Source organism: Micropterus dolomieu, unplaced genomic scaffold, assembly GCF_021292245.1.
Source record: "Micropterus dolomieu isolate WLL.071019.BEF.003 ecotype Adirondacks unplaced genomic scaffold, ASM2129224v1 scaffold_95, whole genome shotgun sequence".
Classification (NCBI taxonomy): Eukaryota; Metazoa; Chordata; class Actinopteri; order Centrarchiformes; family Centrarchidae; genus Micropterus; species Micropterus dolomieu.
In genome coordinates this window covers 15,585-26,177 of record NW_025744094.1, presented here as the reverse complement: position 1 = coordinate 26,177, position 10,593 = coordinate 15,585, and the positions used below count along the sequence as shown (strand labels likewise).

General features: G+C 39.0%; 1 protein-coding gene across 1 annotated transcript; it reads left to right on the top strand.

Annotated features, from left to right (window-relative positions):
- Positions 1-342: 342 nt before the first annotated feature.
- Positions 343-10,275, top strand: LOC123967167 (ceramide synthase 2-like). The gene is made up of 10 exons (XM_046043203.1): positions 343-534; positions 690-807; positions 1,005-1,123; positions 3,975-4,032; positions 5,154-5,204; positions 5,424-5,516; positions 6,314-6,442; positions 6,879-6,985; positions 8,240-8,393; positions 8,497-10,275. Exons 1-10 carry the CDS (start codon positions 362-364, stop codon positions 8,638-8,640), a joined length of 1,146 nt encoding a protein of 381 aa, XP_045899159.1. The 5' UTR covers positions 343-361; the 3' UTR covers positions 8,641-10,275.
- Positions 10,276-10,593: the final 318 nt, after the last annotated feature.

Below are 10,593 nucleotides of genomic sequence, written 5' to 3'. Positions count from 1 at the left end.
ATGTTTTTGAAGGCATAGAAAAAGGTTGGAGCTCCAAGTAAATTCTCATAGGTTTTCTGATTGAATTGTGTTTGTAGCGTGACAAAATCCTCCCCTTCATCATTCTCCTTCATTTGGAACAGGAAGTTGCCCATTGAGATTAATCACTTCCAATCAATACTCACTCTTCTCAGCCCTCTCTGTTACCTATCCTTCCTCTCAGGATATTGTCACAGCTGAGTGAGTTGCTGAATTTATGGAATGAAAAGTCTGAATGGAGATCTCTGGCAGACAAAGACTTCTTTTTATTACCTCTTAATTTCCTTCCACATGCTACAAAAAAAACCCTCAAATCCTTTTCTCGCACTGTTTCGTCTTTAGGATGTTGTCCCGGCTGAATGAGCTGATATGGGCGGACTGGATTTGGTTTCCCGAAGGCCACGGCTGGGCTGATTTGAAGGACCACGATGGCAAAGTCTTCCCTAAACCACGGGACCTCTGGGCTACTGTACCCATCGCTCTCTGCTTCCTGGTCATTAGACAGATATTCGAGAGGTGAGTCCCCTCCAGCAATGGCTATGCATGTCTTGTCACATTTGCCTGCCATATTTACCTCTACATCTCAATTGATTTGCATGTTTTTTTTTTGACAAATATGAGATGATGTCCCAGCAATTATTTACAATCCCACTGTGTTGTCCTCTTTCCAGGACTGTAGCGATCCCTCTTGCCTCACTGCTGGGAGTGAGTGACAAGCAGTGTGTTCGTGCTCCTCATAATCCCGTCCTGGAGTCCTATTTCTGCACTACATCAAAGCATCCCCCACAGGTAATCATCCTGCATATTTTTTAGAAACTAGCATATTGTGTGTAGCGCAACTTGAGCCTGATCATAAAAGTCAGAGATGTTGGTGTGTTGATGTGTAAATGTACGATTATGGCAAGATGATAGAAATCTTCACAGCCAAGTCTTAACATTAAAGACAACACTGACTCTTCTTTCCTTGTTCTGCCTTTTGTTGTTAGAGCTCCATAGAGAGTTTAAGTAAACAGACGGGCTGTACGGTGCGACAGGTCCAGAGGTGGTTCAGGCAGCGGAGAAACCAGGACCGGCCCAGCAAGCTCACAAAATTTCGGGAAGCGAGGTAGCTCAAATTCAAATTCATCAACCCCCTTACCCCCAAACAATTTTCTGTCTTTCATTCTAATCTGTCTGTTTTTTCTTTGATAAGCTGCTTTTAATCTTAAAGTAGATGTAAAGGATGCTTATTTTTCCCCTACTCGTTTTGAAATAAAAAATTTTATTCCTTTCCCACAATTTGTTTGGATTGGAAATTGAATGGGATCACTAAGCATTAAGTGACAAGGAAATATTGTTTTAATGTTGTTCTAATTCTGTAATTGAGTGTATTTTCAGTTCGGGATTTTGCAGAGGTCATGATTTGCTTTTACAAATTCCACATTCTTTTAACGGACAGTGTGTCATTTCTGCCTCTAGGGTGTCTCTCACGTCAAAACAATAGGTGTGTTTGACTTCATTCGGCATTGCGCAGCGCTGACTTAACGTGATGCATGCTGGACTTAAAATAAGGCATGCTGGTTAGAAATTGTGTTCAACTTTTCACCGGTGCTGCAAAACCTCACCGTGTCACATGACATTTAAACCTCACGGGATCAAGGCGGCTGCAGGCGTCGTTCCCTGGCTACAGAAAGTTGGAACCACACTATTGCCTAGTCTCGCGGCATTTTTCTTTGCAAATGCCGTAGGATCAGTCATTGATATAAGCTCACAGCAAGCTGACGTAGGTAGAATGTGTCCGTCTTGATGGCGCCGTTTTTATATCCCACCCCTGCAGTCACCTGCAGCTCACGTTAGAACATCAAGTCGGCGAAAGTAAGCCGCCGTCTTCTTGAACGCACCTAATAACAAAAGGCGTAGTTTGAAGACGCTGTGAAGAAGCATGAGATCATGAGAGTCTTCATTGTTAACCACCATTGCTGATGAAAATCTATCTGACATGACTCAAGCAAAAATCATGTTCATGTGTATTAAACCTTTATTCATGTTATGTATAGTCACGTTCGCTACAGTGTTTCCGCGGAAGTTGCAGCAGCTAGAGGGTGTAAAGGGGATTGTGCTTGTAAAGGGGACGCCATTGACAGGCAACCAAATGAAACTCACTGCATTTTGAATAAAATTATGGATTTCTCTGTGTTCGAACATTGTTGGAAACATGAGGTGAAATGGTTACACAAATCTAAAAACCTTTTTCTGCAAGTGCTCGCAAGTTAGAGATACAGCGTAGGAAAGCAAAAATGTCTGCAATGCAAAATCATGTATCTTATTTCAGACTTTGCTCTAATCTTTGCATTTTTCTTGTGAATTACAAAATAATTTTACCTGGGGAAAAATATTCATATGTTTTGAGGCTTTGGTACCTACTGCTACCACAGAACATCTGAAATGATTTACATGCCTCAAGGTGCTCCTGATCTGAGCATTGGCTTTCAACTCTGACAACACCCACGAAATTGGAGCAAGCATTCCTCAAAATGCTGTTGCAAAACAATCTACAGGAATAGGAGGATATTTACTGTATGTTCACGCAGAAGAATGTTGCAAAACCTAAAGCACATTGACTGTAATATCCAGGTGTTTCCCATCCTTGATCAGAAAGGCGTTCTCTGCCCAAAGTGATTCAGTGTTGAGTTTGCTGAGTTTTAATAAGTGACATACATGTTAATTAGGGCTCTCCCTGACTAAGGATTTACATAGTCAAATCAGAAGGGGGGGGGTTACACATGGTAGCTCTGCTTTAATCTTGAGAAGCTGCAGAGCTGCAGTCTCTATTCATTCAACTTACTGTAAATTTGCAGCTAAACTGAGTCTCTTTGAAGACCCTTTACTCTCTCTCTCTCTCGCCTGTCCTTCACCGGTCTTGTGCAGAGTTTTGTGTGGATTCCGTGCTGCCGACAACTACATGCACATCGCGGTTCCTCACGGGTCTATTTCAAGTAGCTGGCTATTTAAAAACGATTTAATATTCTTTGTGTGGTTCATCAATGGTGATAAATTATCCGAAAGTCCGGTGAGGTGCGGAAAACTCTGCATAACACCAGTGAAGCCGGGGCTCAGTCTCTTCAGCAAGTGTTCCTCTTCCGCCACCACACACGCACGCTACGCCTACACATGCGCACTGACGACCCAGGGTTAGGGTTACAATTTTGGATTTATTTACGCACTTTAAAAACATTTATTGAAAGTTTTATTCTTTTTACATGTTTATTTACAGCATTAAACGTTGAAATGTATATTGTAATAGGCTGTATATTAACTTATTGGGGAAAAACTGGTAGTTCTGTGTAAAATCAGATGTTGAGCACCCCCGAAAATGGCATGATCCTTGTTTCGCTGCAAAGCTTCAACTGTGAGATTGACAGTCGAATCAGGCTCCGCCCATTGAATCTTCGACTATTGGGGGTCAGCCCTAATGTTAGTGATTGGAATTTTTATTTTTCCTGTGATGTGTGAATTATTTTTTGTTAGGCTATCATTTACTTTTGATTTAATGTAAATTAAAGTAAAAAGTTTGTCAAAACTTTTAAACACCACAGAGCACAGGTTGATGACAGGAATATCCAGCACCAACATGAGCACAGTTGGGACATGTCCTGTTGTTTTTCCTTTGTGCCATTGTTGGGTTAAATGTTTTGTTATCATTGTTAATGTTTTATTGTATTGTGTTCAACCTGTTTTGTTTTGTATTGTTTGTTTTTCTCTTATTGCTATTTTTGCATTTTTACTTACTGTTATTTGTTTATTTCCATCCAATCTTGTTTTTTTAAGCACTTTATGCTGTGTGTTTGCATGAAAGGCGCTATACAAGTAAAGGTATTATTATTGTTTGAACATTGTATACAGGCGGGATGTTGTTTGTGTGCTGTCTGAAATTATGTTTTCCTGGATTTCTGAGATCGCTGTGCATTCTCTTACAGTTGGAGATTTACCTTTTACCTTCTTGCTTTCTTTGCTGGCCTGGCAGCCCTTATTGACGTGAGTACTGCGTCAGAATCTGGTTGGCATTGGTAGCATTTGTTAGAGGTGGTCCGATCAGGATTTTTTGGGCCGATCGCTGAAAGCGGTATTGGCCGATACCAATCACTGGGTCAGTTTGGAGCCTTTTATTTATCATGTAGCATTCTACAGTATACTGTATATTTATTTAATTAGTCCTAAAAACAATGTATTAAGTGTTAAAGTTAACAGATGATAAAGTATCATGAAATGACAACTGTTTATTTTATTGGAAACATGGGCAACAAATTCTGCTCAATCTGTCTTAGAGCCTTAAACCATAGCAGCCTTTGCCTGGTTACGTAGTAACAAATATAGCTTTATTGTGGAATAAACTACAAAAATAGAACAAACAGCATCTTTATAAATTTACTACAACCATAAAAACTGCAACAAAAAAGGCTATAGCCAAAATAAGTAGGAGATAAAGGAGCACAGGTATCCTGAGTCAATGATAAACTACTGTAGCTGCTTTTTGTTCTGGGAAGCTCAAGCAGGTTCTGTGGGCTTCAGAGGGTAGAGAGAGTAGTGGAGAGAGTGAGAGGGTCTACAGATAGGAGTCAAAACTGCCTTCAGTGAGATTTGAAAATACGTACAATGTTAATTCCATATTATACTGTTAGTATATATTGTTAATATTACTTATAGTTAGGCTACTATATTCATTATAATTTCAAGTGGTTTAATACTAGGAGGCTATAGTGGTCATTTCAGTGGATTGTTTTCATTTTCTATCCTTGTGCAAGAAGCACAGTCTACATGTTTACCAGAGGAGAAAGTAACAAACACAGCAGGTTTTTATTTGATTTTATAAAGGTTAAAAATACGGGAGATTTACGGGGAAACATTTAAATCGGAGGATAGCGGGTGAGAACGAAAAAATATGGGAGAATCTCGGGGAAAACGGGAGGGTTGACATGAGAGGAGTAGAGAGAGGAGTAGGGTAATGTGAGGCTACATTGTAACTGTAGTGGACACATTATTGGATACCGCTCAGACATTGTTTTCCACTTTGTATTTGTTTGTGCATTGTTGAGTTCTTGTGGTGTTGTGTTGGACACTCAAATCCTCATTAATATTGATTATATTTCTCTCCTCAGAAACCATGGTTCTATGATATGAAGCTGATGTGGGATGGCTTCCCGAAAATGGTATGTCATCACCTGAAACATCCCCTTCAATTACGTTTAGATTGAAACATTTTCATATTGTGTCTTTGTAAAACCAATTTATACGCCATTTTGATATGCTGAAAAGTATGAAAGTATATCTTTTAGCAGTTCCATCATTCATTTAGTAAATACATTAACTAACTCATAAGTAAAATTATTTGTGGCATGTTATTCTAACAGCTTTTCTTTCTCTTGCAGCCACTTTTGCCTTCACAGTACTGGTACTACATGATCGAACTAGGCTTCTATCTCTCGCTGCTTTTTAGCGTAGCATCAGATGTCAAACGCAAGGTAAGTGATACAGAGCTGTCTCCTAAACTTTGTTAGCGCTATACTATAAAACCTCTGAAATCTTCCATGAAGAGAGAATACTCACTAAGTGCATAAAATAATGAGAATGATCTGTTGTGTTGGTAGTGTATTTTGAGGTTTAGACATTGATTTCCCCATTAAGACGTCCTCACACTGCATGCATTGTGTTGAGGGGAGCTGTTAGCATTCAAAACGCCATTAAAACGTGATGTTCAGTTCCACTCGTCTGCTCCACTTTGTCTGTTTGGTAAAGTCAGGGTGAGTTGAGCCAACAGACTGTCTCTCGAGTCGGAGAGGTTGCATCTCGAGGCACCCTGTGAGTTAATGTGTGACCGGAGCTCTGTGGGTCGTCACACTGTGGAGGGACAGATTGACCATTTTGTCCACAGGTCTAAATGTTGTTGTGAAAAGGTGTCAGACCTTAAAGCCTGTCAGCAAACTGCGAGGTTTTATAACCCCAGCTCTGAAATGCGAGGAGCTAATCCTTTAAACCAAAACAACGATTTTCTGGACTTTTTCAGGAGATCTATTGTAATCAGCCTCTATGTGCGGATTTGTTTTGTAACTTTCTGTTAAGTTTAGGATTTAGTTTCTTTTTATAGCCGTAAGATGTGTGTGAAGAGTTAATCATTTGTAAAACCAACATTAGTCAGACACACACTATGACCAATCGATGATCAGTGACCGATCTTTACAGCTTGATCAATAAGTGACCATACACAGTTGGATATTGTTTTTTTACACCGCCTCTTTCTGTTCCTTTTTTTTTTCTCCAGGATTTCAAAGAGCAGATAATTCACCACATAGCCACCATTGTCCTCATCAGTTTCTCCTGGGTGGTGAACTACATCAGGGGAGGGACTTTGATCATGTTAGTGCATGATGCCTCCGACTATCTGATGGAGGTATGCCAGCGTGCTAACACAGCAGGAAGAAAGATCACTGATAACAAATTGGTTTTAATGTGATTTTATTTTACACGTATCAGTAATAATGTGAAACATTTTAATTTAGATTTATGGCCTAAGTCAATTAAATAGTTATTTTTGCATTAGCTACAAAACAACACTGCAATTAGCTGTTTTTTGAATAAAAAAGAAAGAGAATTTTTTTCTATAAATACCTAGAACAGGGATTTTAATTACAACCACACAGCGGTATACATGATTAAAGCAACATATGTGCTGCCCTTCCTCCTGTCTTCATAACATTTAGCATTGCTAAGTTGCTAAATTATGATGTTAAGGCGAGAGCACTGCACACCTCACACAGTTCACTGTCTGCCCTCTAGAGGAGAACAGATGCAAATGTCACACACTGTATCTCTGTCTCTCCTTCCAGTCAGCCAAAATGTTCAACTACGCCGGTTGGAGGAGAACCTGCAACCTCATCTTTACCGTGTTTGCTGCAGTTTTCATCGTCACCCGCCTTGTAATCCTCCCATTCTGGTAAAAATTGTGTTACTTCAGATTAACTATGAGTCGCTGATTGTACCATATGATAGGAACAGTTGAGAAATTTGTGCAGCATTTCCTTTTTTTTTTTTTATTGCGTTGCACATATTTTGATAAAAGCACAGAATTTTTTTCCAGCAATCATTCTTTATAAAGCGTCCATGTATTTATGGGCATTAAAAAATCTAAATAGAAATGCAGGAAATTTGAAAAAGGTTTTCTTAAAAAATGGGTTTTATGCTAGACTCGGGATGAAAAGCTATCAGAAGAGAAGAAGATTTGGCTGATAGAAACTGATCTTTTACGTGAACCTTAAAAGGATAAAGTTGCTAATATTTGTGTTCTTCTTATTGTCAACATCCCATGAAAAGGCAGACAAACAATGAATTTATATTTACAGTAAGTGTTGCCTGAGTAGGCAAAAATAATATCTCTGTGCCCTAGAGCTTACATGTTCTCCAGAAACTATTAACACATATTACTAACACATCAATGAGACTCAATGAGTTCATTATGATGAAGATGGGCACTATAGTTTATTTTATGTCAAACTCACATTCGCAGTACTTACTATTTCATCAAATTGTATTAATCCGCAGCTGAAAATAGTCCCCATCAAATGCACTATTTACTTCTCTTTGAGTAATGTTTGCTGAAAACTACTGTGCCCAGCTGTTTACGTAACCTCTTTTTAAAAATAAAACTATATATTTGTGAACTTTTTAGTTGTTGTTGTTAAGATTTAGGTCTTCGTTAGAAACAACTGGGCTTGGGGCTGTGTGCCATAGATGGGATAGGGAAGTCTGGAAGTATACAGAGATGGACTTACACATTGTTGGTTTTGATGTTTTCATAGGAGTTTTTGACAATAAGAATAAAAAAGATTAATACCAGCTTCACCCTTTAACTACTACTGTAGATAATACATTCATGTGTCACCCCCCTCCCATTCATTAAGAAAACAAAAATGACATCTTAGGAGGGAAGCAGCAATGATTTATCAGAGTTACTTGTGCTTGATTTTATTTATACAATACTATCATGTCCTCATGAATATATCGGTATACAGGCAGGAATCACACACCGATTCATTTTGGAGATATTTCATGAATTTGCTTAAAACAATGTGATGGAAACGTAACAACAGACACATTGTGCACAGTCCTGGCCCATCTCAATGGGCTTTTGATGGGGACCGTAGGTGGTTCTGACTGGACTCTCTGTTGTGCCTTTTGTTCTCTCGTCCAGGATCATATACACGACGTGGGTGTATCCCCTGACCCTCTACCCCCCCTTCTTCGGCTTCTACTTCTTCAACGGGCTAATGTTTGTGCTGCAGGCTCTGCATATCTTCTGGGCCTGGCTCATCTTGCGCATGGTCGTCAAATTCCTGCCAGGCAATGTATGAACCGCCACTTTCAATTCCACACCGCCACCACCATGTTACACTTTCACCTCAAACCGAACCACTGTACAAATTTGATCCCTTGTTTTTACTTTCACAGGAGATTGTCGAGGATGAGCGGAGCGACAAAGAGGAGACCGAGTCGGAAGATGAAGACGACCGCGGGCAGAGGGCAAACTTTAAAAACGGCCACGTGCAGAATGGCCACACTATCTTCAACAACAACCACAGTAAGGCGGACTGATTGGACTATGTGAGAGCTGGAGACGAGGCTCTGTGAGGAGTGACTATGGACCCTCATATGTGGCCCTCACCTGAAACCCAAAGAACGGGAGCGTGGCATGTCGAAAGGAGCAGCAGGCAGCGCGCAAACACACACACAAATACACACATATTCACACTGATAGCAATCCCCTCCTTTCTGAAATCCCGGTAGTCCAGTGTGAATAATTTCACTGCTGCTGGGGTTGACGTTAAATTAAATGGAAAGAAGACTCCGATGGAGAACAACAGTGATCTGCTTAGCACCTAAGCGGCAGAGTGGTTTTCTCATTACACACACCTTCTGCTCTTTTCTCTGCCCTCTTGTTTGCTATTTACCATTTTTGTGCTGTCGACCAAGTTGTCACATGCCGAATCTGCCTGCTTGTTTCATTATGTTTTGTAGCGGGAAGTGTTTTAAAGACATACTGTGGTTAGGACGGGCATTCCCGTCCTGCACAGTCAGTTTAAACTCTTCTAAGCGTTACTGTCCTTAAACTTGACTGATTTTTGCTCTAAATAACCCTACTGAAGTCAGTGAAATTATTAGGAGGACAATGTCTTTCTATGGACCATAAGCTGATTTAAGTCTATTTACTGAAATCCAGAATATCAGTTAATAATTAATTTGTGCAAGTTAGTCGTTGTGGTTACCATTTTGTCACTTTTGGTTCTTGCCAATGGTTTTGCTCAAATATATTTGTTCCAGTAATGTTTAAATAAAATGGAGGTAAATAATGTTAGTTTTTTTTTAACAGTATGAAAAAGCGCAAGAAAGTGCTACATCTGCCTTTGGAAATGTGCCTTTGTGGAAGTTTGTCTTAATTGTTTTGCCTTTTGGAAAGCAGAACGCACAGCTATCATTTTAAATGTTTTGTTTATGGTTAATATCTTTTTAGTTGTATGATTTTATTTTTTCTTCGTATTTTATTTGTTTTCACTCCAGTCAACTATTTAAATTTAGGAGCAATTTGTTTGAGTGTAACCCAAACCGTTGAGCAACTGCTCATTAATTCTTTATGGACTAGAAGAGTCAATACCATTTCCATTCAGTGTTGTTTTTCCCATCCATCCAAAGATGCACTTTATGGTTTCTTCTATGGATCAGCATTGACTAAATATTTAGGAAACAAGCTTGGTATTAGTGTTCGAATTCAAACCTGATTTTCTTTTAAGTTTAGAGAGGTTTGGAGTATGATTTAAATTGTTTCATATTTATTATCTACCCAAAATTTTCCTCTTTGTGTTGGTTCATTTTGTATAAAGGTAAAAAAGAAGAGTTTAATGAAATCTTAACTAAATAGGTAAAATAATAGAAACACCAAAGTATGGTTTACATTTTGTATGACCTTGTTGTTTGCAAGTGCCTTCATCATTTCAAATGTTTCTGTCCCTTTGTCTTTATTTCTCCTGTCTTTGTGCCCTAACACATCCAACATTGAATGCACTGTAACGCTCTGGGCCTCTAACTTTGCTCTATGCCTCGGCTCATGACGACCAATCACCTGCTGCTCCATCTAAAGAGCTTTGCTTCTACAGAGAGCATTTTTATTCTGCATAACGTGTTGCTGAGATGTAAAATCATAATAATGATGACGATAAAGATAACTGTGGATAACTCTTTTGTCTTTTAAAGTTTCTTTTGTTAATTGACGGGGATATATAAAGGTTTAGATTAAGATGTTTAACACTTCCTATTAAACAATTACATTGTTTAGCCTTTAAAATATCAGAACACAATGAAAGTGCCCATTGATTGCCCGTTGATAAAATACTTAAGTGAATAATTTATTATTAAATCGGTTTGTATGCCACTTGACTAATTGGTTAATACATCAGTACAGCTCAATAATCCTTTTTTTTGTTGTAATGTAAAGCCAGATTTTCTTGTGCAGTTAATATGTAGGGATAAGTTCTGGATTCAGCCTAATAGTTT